Here is a 16,392-nt window from a genome sequence, read left to right on the forward strand (position 1 = left end):
TAGGTTATGTTCAGTGTTGCCATGTCAGTTTCTTCTAAATTCGTGTCAAGAATAACTGCGTACGAAACTACTGCTCAGTCAGATAGCTGTCAACACTGTTCGAAAATAAGCCTACCGACGCGTAGGAATAGGAAATACAAAAATTTCTTTACGATTCTAGAGATTTTGGTCTGTTTTTTTGCCTATGTTGAGTCGGAAAATCGTTTAGATAATAATGTGGATTTATTCTCTCGTCCAAGGATCATCAGAAACGTTTTCAATGCTCCTGGGTATTCGATGAACTGGGACACCTACCCCAATAGTGTCCCATGCCGCGTAGCAGTGGTAAAGCGACAGCAAGACACGATACAACTTATTGCTTAACATAACCTTCAAAATTTGTGTTAACTTAGAATTTTCAAAAAGAGTAGACAATATTTAATGTAAAAATTGTTTCAATAAGCTTTCATTATCTTGTAATATTTTACCGAATTTTTAAAGAACCAGTTATTGGACACAACGAGGAGTTAAGTTTTACTGTTCCGAGGTAGTTCCTGTGGTAAAATACTTGGAAAGAAGCCTGGGCATGTTGGTAAGTAGTGTACTACAACTAGTACCTAGTACCGCTGGTGCCTAGCACTACACTCCTTATAACTACACTTTCTTCTAAACACACATGAAGCCTCAGAAATTTGTTTATTTACAAACCAATCTAAATTTACATGTGTTCTACTGGAGACTTGTTATTTTACACATGTTGTCACTCAGAAACAATAAACAATTTTTAGACTGATGATGTGATAGATGAGGACCTAGAAGCACTTCTTTATGCCCAAATTCATTATGGGCCCCAATCAGATTCAATTGAAGGCAATATATACTTGACTGATTGCGAAGGCTCTAATGTGAACTTTACTTTAGCAAACTTAGAAGACTCTGCGATCCATTTTACTGAAGAAACTTCAAATATAGTCCATAGTGATGGTAAGTGGGGGTTTTTTGAAATAAGTTGAAGACCACAGAAGAAAAAGGTGAAGTATTAAAAAATAGTGAAAATCAAGTTACAAACACCATGATATTTTGTGATAATCCACCTTTTTCCTCTGTGGTCTTTATTAAGTCTTCAGGTATTATAGTTACTAATATTTCTGTTATCTCTGGCAGAAAATTGTAGTCAAAATGAAGCAGTAATAAATCCTCTTAATGACAATTTTGATCGAACTACTCATCTTAGTCCAGACAATCAACAAGAAATTATTGAAAAAGAATTACTTGTGACTTCTTCACCAACACCACCTGACTTTGAAACCACTACTGAATCTCTGCTGAAATCAACTGATACAAGCCCAATTAAACCAACTATAGCAACTTCTTCATTACCTAACCCTCAAACCAAGTTTGCTTCAAGCAATATCACAATCAACCAATACATTTATCCAGACAGTCAATTCTGGGATTCCCTTAAAACCTACAGACACATATGGTCCAGTAGGTGCAGCAAAGATCTAAAAAGAGTTCAAAAGGGAAAATTGGACGAAAAAAAATTTTTTAAAGTTCTAAATTCTCGCCTCAAGCAGTGGAATAAGAACTTCAAAAAACAAGAGCAAATTAGAAAGGCTGTCTTTAAAAAACGGCGAAGAATCGCCGCCAGTGAAATTGTCTGTTTAAGTGACAGTGATAATTCAGATGTTGAATTTATCTCTGCTGTAGAACCAAAGAAAGATAGCATGAAAGTGGCCAATATTGTAAATATTCATGACAGTAATGATGATTCAAATAGTAATGCTGATGATGATGAGATTATTTATGTGGAACCTCCACCGGTGCCTGTAGTTAATGTAGATGATGAAAGTCACGATGAGGAAGAAGCAATAAAAGAAACACAGCTTCCAGAGGCTGAAGAATGTTCTAATGACTTCCTAATTTTAACAGCAACATCTGACACATTTAACTTTAGTTTACACGACTCAGAATTTCAAGAAACAGAGTTTCCAAGGCCAGCTTTACCTTGTCCAACATATGAAACAGAAAGCAGTACCACAAGTACTTCAGAATTCAACAAAGATACAAGTCAAGTATTCAATAGGAGTTTTAAAACTATTGTTTTCAATGAGATTGATTTTCCTAAGGAAGATATTTTTGATGGGAATAATTTGGATAAATTTGGAGATTTGATTGCACCCACTGGGGTAGATAATTCTGAAATTGGTGGGGCTACAACTGAAGCTGCAATGGGGAAAATTGATTTTTACATTCCAGCTACAGATAGAAGAGCCTCAGATTCAGGTACTAGCTCAGAAAGTGATTATGAGATGCCAAAAAGTATTGAGAAAAACTTGCCAGATCTGTGTCCTATTAAGATTACACCTGATAAAGAGAGTTTGAAGAAGAATTCCTCAAAAGCTGCTTCAGTAGATGAAAGTTTTGGTGGTGGGTCAGGGATTTCAGAAAGTAGTGTTACTTTGGGGAAAGGTAAAGGAAAGTCAGATGGGGAAATGGACGAAAGTTTTGGAAGAAAGAAGCTGAAAAAAAAGAAAAAACTTGCAGGTAAATATTGTCATTTTTTCAACCTATTTGAGTTTTGTTAATAAATTTTTGCACTCTTAAGGTTCCAAAGTAGATAACCCACTAACAATCTTAGAAGGTATATCTAATGCAGTAGACATAATTTCATTGAATACATCTTATTCTGTATTAAATGAATCCTGTAAAGAACCTTCAGAAGCTGCTAAGAAAAAGAACAAAAAGAAAAAAAAAGCAGCTGAAATTTTGGAGCCAAATGAGATTGGAAAACCTACTAAAAGAACAAAAATCATTAAAACAGGTGCTCAGGATCAATCTCTCAATGAAACAGAGTTGCAAGAGGAGGAAGACGTTAGCAAAAAGAAGAAAAAGCGAAAGCAAAAATCTATTGAAGCAATGGAGCAGACAACTCCTCAGCAATGTGAAGAAATTGTAGGAGAACCTATAGTTGAGGAAAGCAGTATTCAAAGAGCAAGTAGGAAAAAAAAAAAAGGTGTTTCAGAGAAACCAGAACAAAACGTAGATGTCGTTGAAAATGAAAAAGCAAATGTAAATGAAAAAGTAGTAGATGAAGATGTGATCTTAATTGAAAAAGGTAATATTGGCGACTGTAAACTTCTGGTTGTGGTTTTTAAGTTATATTTCTAGTGATACCTACACACACAATTGATTCCTCTGAGTCAGATAATGATGACATAATAACCTTTGAAGATGTAGCAGCTGAGTTGGAATTGGCCAACATATGTGTGCCTGAAATGAAAGAGTTGCAAAATCAAAAACACTCCAACTGCTCTGTGGACTGGAGTAATAGTATTGAGTTTGATGTGGAAGAATTGCAAAATAAAATGTCTGGTACGTCAAGCAAATTTGCTAATTAACACCTTAATTCATTCTCATGGTATTTTGCAGATGATCCTGATAAGTGGAAAATTCTCCCTGTTGATTTTTATCCATTAAGTGTCAGAAAAAAAGGGCCTCGCTGTAATAAGTGCAGACAGTTTGGCCACATTGCTCTTGCTTGTCCAAATAAGCCTTGCATCCCTTCATGCACAATGTGTGGATTTCAGGGGCATATGGAGCCTCGATGCCCTAATACACTATGTCTGACTGTAAGTTGTTTGGTATATTAGATATTAGCGCGACATTAAATATAATAAACCCTAAATGCAAAAAATCTATATTGTTGAAATAAATGTTTAGTGTGCCAAGCCTGGAAGTTATACCACAGTTGCGTGCCGTAAATGCGTAAACCATATGAATTCCGCTACTTGTTACATATGCAAACTTGCAGGACATCTTGGCAACGCTTGTCCGGACTTATGGCGAAGATACTCTATGACTGTAAGCATATTTTTCTGGTGTTGTTAAAGATTCTAGCTAAGGGTCCTTTCAGACGACAGAAGGCAGCATTGTGCGACGGAAGAAAAAACTGATACCTCGTAATAAGCAGTGGTGCTCTGGGTGTGCCAGTCAGGGCCATCTGGAGCACGAATGCGCCAGTAATAAGTGGATTAGGCAGTACCCTGCAAGTTCGCCTATGATTTTCAACTACTCCAATGTTTATGCAAAATCAAACACGGTAGAGTCGAGTTCTCAGAGTTCTGAATAGAGTGATTTCATTTTTCTTTATAGGGTGTTAGGGGAAATGTAGATTTGAGGCGAAAACTGGTGGACAAACGCAATAACAGACAATGTGATAGTGTAATGCAAGTTAACCAAGAAATAGTAATACCCCCTGGAGTGGATAATGCTCAAAGTGGGATTGGAAATGTTTCAAGATCTGTGATATTACAAGAAATATCCGCGGAACATTTGCCGGAAGTAGCAAGCCATGGTGCACTTATTCCACCTCCTCCACTGCTACAAAGTACCTTCAATGTAGTAGAGCTTCGCCAGGAAGCCGTTCCTGATAACTCGATGTAAGAAATTATTATCAAAATCTCTCAAAACTTGATTGCTTTGTTATTGATTTAAGTGGCCCAAACATTGTTTCTCCTGGTTGTGAACCTTTAATGTTAAATTCTCGAAGCCGTCGTCGAGCCCTACGTAAACCAAAAATAAACCCTTTCTCTGTTGTAAACACCCAAAGAAAATATAGCTCCTACCAACCAATGCTAAATCCCTACTCGATGTTGGGCTTTAATAATGCTGGAGAACAAAATATGTCGTTTAGACTAGAAAATAAGAGTGCCAGAGCCTTGAATAGTTTACAATCGAGTGGGTTGTTTAATTCTGTTCCTAGCGAGGTGTTGGCGCAACAGGTGTTGAATTTGACCAATTCCATGGCCGCCACATATCAGAGGAATGATCAGAATGTTTTTGGTGCTCCTGAGTTGAATTTTGAGGTAAGATGAAACAAAGTTTCGAAATCTATACAAAGGGTCAAAACTTCCACATAAAATTGTTAAAATATCAAAATTTTTTTAATAAAAATATTCGAATACGTCAGAGTTTGTTTTGAGTTAGTAGATGATGACAAATTAATAAAAGTAAGAGAATTTACCATAAAATGGCACATGGAGCATTCGGCGAATCTCTTATAGCGAGCTATCGGTATTTGTACTGACTATAAAGGCCAGCTAATATAACTGGGTCATTTTAGGGGAAATATTTCTTGTGTAAAGTATTATTCGTCATTCTCATCGAAAGGAGGCCTATACTATATTTTCTAGATTCTTCGCTACCTTGAGCTGTATTTCTGATTTAGAAATCGATTTGGATGAGGAATCTAAATTCTTTAATTATTTCGAAATGCAATAGCATCTTTCATATCCTAATCTACATTTTTTTTTCTAGCCTCCTCCACCGTCGAGTATTGACTTCAACCACCCACATCAATCTTTGAGCTTCGTAGATGAAACCGCTTCGCAATTTGAGGAAAGATACCATGATTATATTGCATATCAGCGCAGAACAAATTTTATGGACCGGCCTTACACCATCACCAGAGAAGAACCCAATGATAATAGTGAAAGACAAAATTTTATAGATCGTGACACATCTAGATCATCGAGACTCGACAACGTGGAGGAAATTACTTCGAAAAAGTTTATTCATGATTCCATGCTCAATTTGAAAGAATTCATAAGAAGCGAGTTGGAAAAGCTTGGTAATATTAAGAACCATGAAGCGAAGCTGTACAAAAAGAAACTGAATAGCATAGATCAGTTGAAGAAAATTGAAGTTAAGACGAATTCTGTGAAGAAGCAGATATATTTCAATTACAAACATATTAATATGTTCTTGTTCGGAACCCAAAGGCTAGCAGAGGGAAAGCATCATCTTGATTTTCTGAGGAATTTCGTGCTTCACCCGGGATGTAAAGACTTGCGAGATAACAAGAGGAGGGCTTTGTTGGAGGCGTATGGCTACATCTTCGGGGGCGAGCATCCAAATTTTAATTACCGCAAGTTTTTGAATCATTTGACCCTGGGATTTAGACAACGAAGGTAAAAAGTTTATTGGAGGTATTTATTCGTTTTATTTGAATGGTGCTCATGGAACACCATTATTAGTTTTGTTTTAAATTTGTTTATTATTAAAGGGTTTTTTTTTTCGTTAAAAAGAGATTTCTGACTTGGTCACAGGCAGATATTTTAGTCATAACTTATAGATTTAAATAAACACTGCAGAACATGTTGAAATTTGACCGCATGAATTTAGCATTTTATTTTTTTTTTCAATTACATATTATTCAATAAAAAATAGACATTCCTTCTTTGCACACTTCTCCCATACTCAGCTGACTCTCATATGCTTCTTTTTCCTGTGCTTACTTAATGAATTTTTAGTATTAAACTTCATACTACAAGAATCACACTCGAACTCCTTCAAATTTAAGTGCACCCTCAAGTGCTCCTCAAAATTACTAGTCACCACTTTTCTACAAATATTACACAAGTTACTTTTCACAGTTCCATCATGGTACTTCATGTGTGCATCCAAATTTTTCTGTGAAACAAACTTTTTCTGACATACTGCACAATTATAATTTTTCACCCCTTTATGGTTGTTCATATGTGCCTCAAAATATTCCTTTCTCATGAAACCTTTTTGGCATACTGAGCACACATGAGGCAGCTTTTTTTCATGGCTCTTGAGATGGAAGTTCAGGTTACTCAGCGTTTTATAAGCTTTGTCACACTTACTACAAGGGAATTTTTTCTCAGTGCCATGACTGGTCATATGACTTTTATAGTCAGATGATTTCACAAAGCCTATGTTGCAAATTGAGCAAATGGCAATGAATTTTTTGTCATGTTTTAATTTGGTGTGATTTTTAAGTTTCGTGGCTGATGCAAATTTTTTGCTGCAGTGGGAATTTTTGCATTTAAAAGGGAGTAAACCCTGGCAAAAATTCTCATGCTCCTTCAGATGGAATTTCGTTCTGAATGCCTTGTAGCAATGTTTGCTAGAACATTTGTAGGCAGCTATTAATGTTACACTTGGTTTTTGGTGCTTTTTAAGATGAGTTTTAAGTCTTTTATAGGTGAGTTCAGGTTTTCCACACAACTCACAAAGAAATCCACATGATTTGTGCTTTTGTTGCACGTGATTTTTTAAGAAGTTTCTGACACTTAAAATTATGTTACATTTTTTACATTTATAGTTTTTAAACCTCATTTTTGCTGCTTTTTTTATTTGTGCATGTCGAGCATTAATTTTTAATTTTTCCTGCAAACTTTTCATCAAATTTTCTAACTTTATTTGTAGATGATCTATGCTGTTAATCAAGCCTAAGCAATCATTACACAAATATTGTTCAGTTGTACAAAAAATTTTTTTATGGGCAAACTGATAAATCTTGTCTCTAACTGGAATCTGACTGGACATAGTTAAGGGGTTTTTTGGGCTTAAAACATAAAATTGTAGCCCCAAAGAATGTTCACTGTTGCATACTATGCATTTAGTAATGTGTAGCATCTTTTGTAAAGGCTGTTGCTGCTCATTTTCACTGCATTCAGCTGAACTAGAATCTTCAACAATAATGTCACTTTCATCAGAAGCATCAGCTTGTTGGTTTAAATTGGAGAAATCTGAAACTAACATCCGCCTTTATTATGAATAGATTGACATGTGTTTACATGTTAAACTTACAGCTCAAACTAAAAGGTTCTTTGTGATTAGAAACCAGTGTGTCGGCTAATGCATTTTCACCAAAATGAAGATTCTGATTAAAACAAAGGCTTTCAGAACTCATGCCTGAATACTTGGAATTGCAAAATGAGGCAGGGAAACAATTCTGCATCCTATCAACTTGTTGACTTGAAGGATAACTTAGATTTCGCCCATAATAATCGCAACTTCTATACACGTCTCTGTCTGCAGAACTTTTTGGAATACTACAATAAGTAGTTCTGGAATTTCCATAGAATTTACCCATTTGGGCGCAAGAAGAGTAACTTCCATTTTTTACACCACAATTTCCAGCCCATTGATGGTTTTCAAACCTGCAGTACTGATTTTCAATGGGATTTACGCCATTTTCAGTGACTCCATAGAAGTTGTTGGGGCTTAAATCTTTGATGCAGGCTTCCATTGCTTCAGCTGTTTTGTATGATTCCGGAAACATATAAGGCAGTTCTGTGGTTTTATTGTTGTCAGTTCTATCAATGCTTTGAGGCCACAAAGAGGAGTATATGTCGTTTAAGGTGCTGGTTGGTGAAAAAGTTCCGGAGTTTATTGGGAATTGTTGTAAAGGGCTTTCCGGGAGATGATAACGTTGTTTGTTGTCCATAGTGGTTAGAAATTGATAAAAATTGTTTATTATAATTGTCATGAACTTACAGAAAATGAGGGAACCCTGCTACATCATTATTCATTTTTGAGTTAATCATTAATATAAACTTAAATATTTAATTTTCCATGAAAAAACATAATTAATCCGAGTTCAATCATCCGCGAAGTGACGTGAGTGTCAAGAGTTACTTGAAATCTACAAGCGTAATAGTTGGAACCGGCAACGTAGCGATCAGAGCATGAAAAAAATATGTACATAAAACAATAATAAAGAAACATAAAAGAAAATGAAATGGTGACTTTTTTGACCCGCTCCGAATGAAAAAATCACAAAAGATGATTGAGACATCCGATATTACCTAGTTGTTACTCGGTAATATTTTCTTTTAGCACTAGTGAAGTTATACTCTTTTAATGAGTTAATAAATAACATTTAGGTTTCTAAACTATCAGCCGGATTGGGAGGGTTGGCTGATAGTTTAGCCTGTATTTATTCCGTCTTTCCTGTCCCTCTCGAAATTTGAGACTCGTGAACATTCCTATTGCAAATTGCTTCCTGAGATAACACCGCGCGGCATTGCCAGTTTTTTTTCATTCAACAATAAATTCAAATTCTTCAAATTCCAACCTCAAATTAATTCGGGAATTTAACCAAAAGTAAAGCACAATTTAAAGTTAATTTATCGTAAATCAAAAATGCTGAAATTACTCCGTTCGGTGGGTCAAAAACAAGTGAAGTCCCGTGCAATACCATGCTGCTGCAATTTTTCATCAGAAGAAGCAAATCCCAAAGAAAAAGAAACGGTGCACCCCACGCTTAAGACCACTGCAAAAAGCTTGCAAAAGCGAATATCACGTCCAACCAAAGTAACTAAGGACGATCTGAAATGGAGAACATCGTGGAATGAAACAAAATATCAGTATTATGACACCCTTAGAACCTTTTATTCAGTAAGAAGGCCTTTAAGTCATGTTGGACGCTTACGTGGACCACATAAAACTTTTTGGAAAGTTACTAGGTTAACTTGACCTAGATAGATGTTTTGAGACAAGCCATCTAATTGTCACTAATAGGGAAAAACATAAGTGATTGTGATTAGTTCATATAATGGTTAAGTTAGCTTTTGTAACCTGCCACAAAGAACCTCTTGGTTCAATTTAGGATGAACTCATAGAAACCAATTTTTAGGAGAAAAGTAACGTTAATTTAATGAAATTTCTACAACAACCCATAGATTTATCCCCTAGTGCCATCAAAAAGTGGTGGCTGAAAAAGAAAGAACTTCATGAAATATTTCTGCAGCAGTACATTCCTCAGCGTACTAATATTTTAGGCATGTTAGGCAAGCTTAATTTATTCAAGTGCTTGGTGATTTTTGTAATTTCTTACACAGGTCCAGAACTTGCATGTGCTCATTTTATTGTCTATAGAGGAGGTGCAGTGAAGTTTCATAACGAGGATAAATGGATTAAATCAGATGAAGGTTATTATTCCCTTCCCAACACATACCAAGCTGGAATGTACTTGCAGGCAATTGATTGCAGTGAAATGCAATTGAGGTATGACGGTCTGAGCAACTTTAGAAATCTTCAGAAAGTTGAATGGCTAAGTCTCAGTGGCAGTAGTTTTATTGATGATTACTGCTTGGATGCAATTACTAATATATTCTCAAAAACCTTGGTTTACTTAGACCTCCGTGACTGTCCCAATGTGACAGAGAGGGGTTTAGGGGCTTTGTACAAAATGAATAATCTGAAACTATTGTATCTGGATGACTTATTGAAAGACACCAAATATGAATTGACATGTCTGCTTTTGGAGGAACTTAACAGGAATTTAGTGATTAAAAGTGATGTGATAAATTTTAAAATTAAGTAGAGTTTGTAAGTAGATCCTGGAAGTCACAGCACCACTGTGGGCAATAAAGCACTAATCGAAATTTGTGTATCTTTATTAATACCTAGTAATAATAAATAAACATTATCTGGATGTATATACAGAAAAAACACACAGAGTTTTAACCTTTTTTTTACTTAAATATGCTATAATACTTGCGAGAAATAGAAATTAAATATCAATAAGTGATATGTCATATTAAATATAAAGAATTAAACGGCTACGTTTATAAAAATGGTCACGTGGAAAATTGGGTACCTATAGTATGTATACTTACAGGATGGTCAATGGAAGAGGAGAACAAACATTATTTGAACATTTCACACTTACAAAACAGCTTAAGTTACAGGAAGTTTAAACCTTAACTGGAACACTTGTTCAGTCCTATATCAAGCATGAGATACACACGTGTAATTTCGCGAAAGATTTTATAAGGGAGGAGGGAGGGATACAAAAGGAACGGGGGCATCTATTTAATGCCTAATTATGCTTTGTGTCCTATTGAAAGCATAACTTACGCACCTGATTGTCTTAGTGCTACTGACAAAAACTGTAAAAACCATTTCAAGCTTGGCATTTGAGTGCTGACTCATAAGGCAAAGCTGAAACGGTTTCTTATTTCTGTTTTTTAGAAAAACGCTTTTCGGCAACTTACTATTATCCTTAAGTATTGACAAACATCGTTTACTTATTGTATTTTTCGAACTTAAAACAATGCCCTCACCATAGCTACTACAAATGATTTTCTGATACACTAATAGTGGTAGTATGTACAAAGATACTTATATACAGAGCGTTTACTTATTAATGGCACTGAAATGGGGGAACAGTCATTGAGTGTGACAGAAAGATTGCGGGAACATCTAAAGGGTGGTCACAAAAAAGGCTCAAGTGGGCAAGGAACTGTCAAAGGCACGTCGTGGATAGATTCGTCTGTTATCAATCAGTAAGTCACAGGGCTAATGATCGATAGCAAATGGCTCAATCGACGCCCTACGTTTGCGGTTCACCGCTCACTGTAGTTTTTCTGGATCATCCGGTATTTAATATAGTATAAATAGGTGTAATATTACTTGTAAATCACAAATTTGACGCTTTTGTCGCCATTCTGTCACAAGCCTCATCTAGGGAGTATTTCAAAGAACATTCTCCATTGACATACTCACAATATGATTCATATCAAATGGCGTAACTGCACATTATTACATTAATTAAATTGAAAATACACTTACTTCGATTTTTTACAATATAAGTCTTATACAGGGGTTTTTCGCTAAGACTAGAAACTGTACAGAGTTGTAGGTACAATAGAAGACGTACTTATAGTAGGCAAGCAGCAAGCTTAAACATTTTGTTAGCTGAGAATTGAGAACTTATTGTTTTATAACCAGTGTAGATCGTTTCGTAAAAAACGGAATCTCATGTCTTCGCCAGATATAAATAAAACAATGGAAAGAACATTTTTTACCTAGATATCAAATCATCTTTTTTATTTAGAAGGGAAAACAACACTGATACTTGAAAAACATTCTCTTGATTATTCACTGGGAAACAGCAACGACATTTGTACATGTTTTTGAGCATTTCTTTTCAGGATTTTACAAAAGTTGTACAGTTTTAATGACTCTTATTACAAATATTTTGACATTCTTTTTATAAGGTAACACCTATAAAATTACAAAAAAATTCGCCTGGAAAGTTGGGTGAATCTCTCTTTTTATTTGAATTGTCTGCAACGAAATTAATGAAGAAGGCGGTAGCTCCGCAGTATACAGCTTGTAATATTATGGGTAATAAGCGTTGGGTCGTGAAGAAATCTACTTGTGGCAAGCGTCGGTCCACTCGTTACTCGTACCAAATGTGAATCAAATAAGGACGTTGTAATCACAGCATCACCGGCTGAAATTTTCAATGGCGTGACATACTCACGGCAGCCCTAACGAATCGAAACGTCGATACACCTTATTTTTTGGATACCTGAATCACGTTGGGAGGTTCTGTGCAATCCCAAAATTCTACCTTCAGTGGATTTCTTCACGGCACAACTATAACCATTGCGACTGTCGAGATATATCAAAATATACACTAACGATCTAATTTTGCACTTCAAAATCACACTACAAAAAGCGGTAACAGGGCATCGCTCTTTTCGTTCAGATAAATGGCGAATTCGTGCGCCCAGAAAGTGCGACGAAATAACCGACTTTTCCCATCACCTTTAATTTTCCTATTGTTACATGCCAGACCGACACAGACAGTTTTAAGTGGCCATGTTGCTGCATTGACGGGGAAATTTTTGGCTGCCCAAACTCGCCATTAATAAATGAGTCACTACCCCTGACATTATGAGGTTTTATTTTGAGCTCTCGGTTATTTCAAATGAAATCAAGTAAAACTTCTGTAAGGTGTGGCATTGTTGATAAATGGAACTGCGATTTGAGGGCGATGGGGACTGAGCTATGCAATGATAAAACATTCCCTAAAATAATTGAGAATTCGACGTTGAAAATATGTATTAAACTTGCTGATAACGCATACTGAATGAGGGTGCAACGGCTGTCAAACGTGACCAGACATGCCAAATAGCCAAATTAGGGCTGGTTCGCCATATTGTCAGGTTTACCTGCGATTCACCATATTGTCAGCAGTAGCTTCAGGGACTTTTCGATCGTTTGGAAATTTATTCTCATGATACTACAAGATTTACTTCGGGAAAATATGCGATTAAAAATGCGTAACCCTAACGCTGACTTTATTTTACAACAATACCTCTTATTATATACTTTTTGAAACCACAGAATATTTTTCAAGTATTTACATCGATGATTAAAAAGTCCTATACTTAGGCTACATTGACAATTCTCAATATTTTTCTTCGTTGGCTAGATTAATCTGCTTCTTCTTAATAGTTTATTCAAACTTTTTCGAACCGAATTGAACTCTTCATCTTCCATTCCATGTTTATCACATTTAAAGGGATCGTGCAAAGCGCCTGGTTACACTCAAGTTTCAAATTTGTCAACCACAGACACATAGCAATTGAAAAGGGTAAAAAAAACTACTTAACTCGAACTACCGCTCATTGCGACTTGCCACGCCCCACTTATATTTCTTTAATATGAACTTCGACTATCTAATACCTGTTTCAATTTGTGTCCCATTTATGCATTTATGCTCGGAATTAAATATTTTATCACACACTTAAGAGAAATAAGAAACTTTTTAGAATATCTAAATTTTCCCGCAGTTTCGTCGGAACGTGGATTTACGATAGCTGCGAGGTGTTATTGGGCATAAACCCCAAGTTTTTTCTTTGCAGGAAGAGATGAATTTCTGAGAATTTGGGTCTATCGGCGGCGTTGCGTTTCCAACACTCGCCCATCAGATCGTAGATTTCCCTGGGGCACAACGCAGGTCGGGGAAGATATCTGCCATAGAAAAAGTGGGTTTAATTACCGAAGGGGCAAAGGCTGTTGTAGCAGAGAACAATGATTTTAAGGTACATTAATTTTATCTAAAACGATTTTGATTCTATGGCTATTGGGATCGAGCTAGAGTGCAGCCAAATGGCGATGGCAGAACAATGGGGAGAACATCACATAAAATACGCGAATTATAAATAACAAACACAACTCACCTTTGGCAACCATCGTTTTGGTACCAGTGGTTCGAATTCTCGACCACCTGCTCGCTGGTCAGTTCAGCGTAAGGTTGCTGAGTGCACAGCATCAAGAGCTCCCACAGAGCGATCGCGAACGACCACACGTCACTTTTCGTCGTCTGTCGACCCTAAAATACCACAATGAAATCTCTTTGCGAGAAACCAAAGTAACGCAAAAAAGTACCAATAGCAGAGCTTCCCAAGACATCCATCTGATGGGCAACCGCGCTTTGGTGTCACTAATGTAGTACTCGTTCTCGTATCTGTCGCAATACATCGCATGGTCCGAGACTTTGACTGTGAAATTCTTATCTATCACGCAATTCCTTCAAGAAATACATTTTTAATGCACTAAAAGGATCTCGGTATAGTAAGGGGTGTTACCTGGCAGCCAGGTCTCTGTGAATAAGATCTAACGATTCTAAGTATTTCATTCCTGACGCTATTTGAGTGGCTACGTAGATTAGCGAGCCGTAGCTGAAACAAGCAAAGGGGGATTTTTGAATATTTAAATGTAGATAGGTAAACTGGAATTATTAAACAATAACTCAAACGGCAAAGATCGAAAACATTGAAACGGTTGTAGCCACTACTTTTCCTAGCTACAGATACCCGTTCCTGTTAGCATTAATAGCATATTGTGGAACGAGTATATAACGAAAGCCTTCATTCCCTATGGAGAAGATTGCGACATGAGGCGAATGACGCAATTTTTCCGGCGGGATGACGCTCATTATGTGTGTGAGAAGTCAGTTCCTGAGGATGGTTCTGAATTAACATATTCTTGACATGCCGAAGTAGGTTAATGCTTTTTTTTTTTAGTTTATTATTCGCCGAGTGCATTTTATGAAACAAACGCTAACTAGCGTGAAAGATGCGCTCGTTATTCACGCTGGATTGCCGTTGTTGTATGGGCACTCTGATATGTCTATTATGAAAGTCTCCAAGTTTTTTACGCACAAAGGCGACAACTAAACATCTTACAGAACGAATACGCGCTTCTCTTTACCCACTAATGGTAGCAACGTTTCTCGGACGCCCCGTATAACCGTCTCGTTTCCCAGAGGTGCCGGTCTCTCACCTGCCCTCAGCGGAGCCCTTCCTTCCTCTAAAATACACGACGCACTAAAACTTTAGCTAATTTATATCCTAGTAAATTCAGATATGAAATATGAACAACTTGTGGCATCGCACCCGACTCGGCCTAGTGTTAATAATGAACCAACATAATTCTATGTGAGCCAATGAGCGTTTGTCCCGGATATTCTGCCCGTCCTGCCCGGAACAAAACCGCAGAAGAGCCCCGAGTGCGGAGCACTAAAACCTTATGAATTATTTCGTGATGGAATATTACGAGGAATGTTTGAATTATTCCACTTCGTACTGCGCCTCGAAGTTATGTGCATCTTGCAGTAATATACTTACTCTATCCGCTTATTTCTTGTTCATTAAATATACGTATAACTGAATAATGGCCCGATCCCGTGTGAGTAAACACAGAGGCGTTTTCGAGCGGTAAGTGTAGGTAATCAAAAGCGCATCTGATACTCCCCGAAGAATTGTATGATTAGAGCAGGGCGCAAGGGTGTCATTTGGGCCTCCGGAGAGATTCCAGATATATCAGACGCTAATTCCTAATTAGCGTGCGCGAAGTTCTGTATCTGTCAAATCTAATTCACGGCCCTAATTGGGTTTATTACGCGGCATCAAAGGATGAACCCTAATTACATTAGCCCACTGGCAAGAGGGACGTTCCCATGCTTTTTTCCGACGCTTCAAACGAACATCTAACTGAAAACGTCGCTGCCGAGGAAGGATTAGCCCTGGAAAACGAACTTTTTGATTAACGCCCAGATAAAAATGCAGCATTTAACCCGTAATAATTTTTCGTTCAGAATAGGTTGATAAGATCCAAGTCGCGTGCACTCAGTCACGTTAACGTTAACCCGGTTTCGCGCCTAATTCGCGGGATTTATGGGTCTTATCGGGTTCAGCACTTCCCCGGCACTTTGCAATAATTAAACCTTATGAAATTGGAGACAAGAGTGAATTATAGATGGTGTCTGATGGAATGGCGTCCTAGATTACAGATTAAATTCCCAGCTCGCAATTGGGATCTCGGAAACTACGAGAGATACACGCGTGCACAGTGACACAATATGCAGAGCCGTTCGTACCTCGTCCGATTTTTGAGACGGCGATAGCCTTATTGAGCGCGAAGCTGGCCACTGGCATCTCCGAAACCGCTAGAGGTGCACAGATGCCCGACGACATCAGATCCGGAACCGTTCGGCCCCTTGCAACAATTGAGACGTTAACGCTAGGCAAAGCGGTCGCAGGTTAAATTGGACGTTCACATCGGCGTCTCAGAAACTGCAAGAGGTATCTGCCAGTTTTTGAGACATTAAGTTGCAAGTTTTAATGTATACAGAGCGGCTCACCGGGAACGGCCGCGAAGAGCAATCGCTCAGCAAACAATCCTTTCCAAAAAAGGTCAATGGGCAAGTGTTTGTCGCGGTTGAGCAGGGAGTTCAGATTTGAGGAAAATAATGCTCGGTGGATACAGCACAAAAGTTTGCAGTTTATGCTAAAA

General features: G+C 37.3%; 4 protein-coding genes across 8 annotated transcripts in view; 2 read left to right on the forward strand and 2 right to left on the reverse strand.

Annotated features, from left to right (window-relative positions):
- The first annotated feature begins 80 nt into the window (after positions 1-80).
- On the forward strand, positions 81-6,216 carry LOC136344685 (uncharacterized). The gene is made up of 11 exons (XM_066292363.1): positions 81-571; positions 768-963; positions 1,144-2,526; positions 2,588-3,097; positions 3,151-3,354; positions 3,412-3,611; positions 3,703-3,843; positions 3,896-4,081; positions 4,135-4,421; positions 4,478-4,847; positions 5,299-6,216. The coding sequence occupies exons 1-11, from the start codon at positions 566-568 to the stop codon at positions 5,953-5,955; spliced, it is 4,140 nt and encodes a 1,379-aa protein (XP_066148460.1). The 5' UTR covers positions 81-565; the 3' UTR covers positions 5,956-6,216.
- LOC136344693 (zinc finger protein 454-like) lies at positions 6,141-8,414 on the reverse strand. Its single transcript, XM_066292383.1, has 2 exons — positions 7,600-8,414; positions 6,141-7,544 (listed from the first exon to the last, which is right to left on the reverse strand). The coding sequence occupies exons 1-2, from the start codon at positions 8,279-8,281 to the stop codon at positions 6,241-6,243; spliced, it is 1,986 nt and encodes a 661-aa protein (XP_066148480.1). The 5' UTR covers positions 8,282-8,414; the 3' UTR covers positions 6,141-6,240.
- Positions 8,415-8,713: 299 nt separating this feature from the next.
- Positions 8,714-10,181, forward strand: LOC136344702 (distal membrane-arm assembly complex protein 2). The gene is made up of 3 exons (XM_066292400.1): positions 8,714-9,192; positions 9,431-9,575; positions 9,636-10,181. Exons 1-3 carry the CDS (start codon positions 8,938-8,940, stop codon positions 10,118-10,120), a joined length of 885 nt encoding a protein of 294 aa, XP_066148497.1. The 5' UTR covers positions 8,714-8,937; the 3' UTR covers positions 10,121-10,181.
- Positions 10,178-16,392, reverse strand: part of LOC136344689 (discoidin domain-containing receptor 2-like) — a 131,658-nt gene continuing 125,443 nt past the window's right edge. For all 5 annotated transcript variants that reach the window (XM_066292376.1, XM_066292377.1, XM_066292372.1 and 2 more), the window contains 4 exons: positions 14,184-14,276; positions 13,984-14,125; positions 13,776-13,927; positions 10,178-13,566 (listed from right to left, as the gene is read on the reverse strand). In XM_066292376.1, the coding sequence (XP_066148473.1) occupies positions 13,404-13,566; positions 13,776-13,927; positions 13,984-14,125; positions 14,184-14,276 (550 nt within the window). In that variant the 3' untranslated portion in view covers positions 10,178-13,403. The remainder of the gene's footprint in view (positions 13,567-13,775; positions 13,928-13,983; positions 14,126-14,183; positions 14,277-16,392) is intronic.

Source organism: Euwallacea fornicatus, chromosome 17 (genome assembly GCF_040115645.1).
Source record: "Euwallacea fornicatus isolate EFF26 chromosome 17, ASM4011564v1, whole genome shotgun sequence".
Taxonomy (NCBI): domain Eukaryota; kingdom Metazoa; phylum Arthropoda; class Insecta; order Coleoptera; family Curculionidae; genus Euwallacea; species Euwallacea fornicatus.

Excerpts from the sequence above, each read along its gene's own strand:
- LOC136344685 (XM_066292363.1), top strand. Across the intron at positions 3,098-3,150 it reads TGTGATCTTAATTGAAAAAG|TGATACCTACACACACAATT; the intron begins GTAATATTGGCG and ends TTATATTTCTAG. Across the intron at positions 3,355-3,411 it reads ATTGCAAAATAAAATGTCTG|ATGATCCTGATAAGTGGAAA; the intron begins GTACGTCAAGCA and ends GGTATTTTGCAG.
- LOC136344702 (XM_066292400.1), top strand. The coding sequence starts at position 8,938 with ATGCTGAAATTACTCCGTTCGGTGGGTCAAAAACAAGTGAAGTCCCGT. Across the intron at positions 9,193-9,430 it reads CCCTTAGAACCTTTTATTCA|GAGAAAAGTAACGTTAATTT; the intron begins GTAAGAAGGCCT and ends ACCAATTTTTAG. Across the intron at positions 9,576-9,635 it reads TCAGCGTACTAATATTTTAG|GTCCAGAACTTGCATGTGCT; the intron begins GCATGTTAGGCA and ends TTTCTTACACAG.
- LOC136344693 (XM_066292383.1), bottom strand. The coding sequence starts at position 8,281 with ATGACAATTATAATAAACAATTTTTATCAATTTCTAACCACTATGGAC. Across the intron at positions 7,545-7,599 it reads AGAACCTTTTAGTTTGAGCT|TTTCAGATTTCTCCAATTTA; the intron begins GTAAGTTTAACA and ends GGCGGATGTTAG.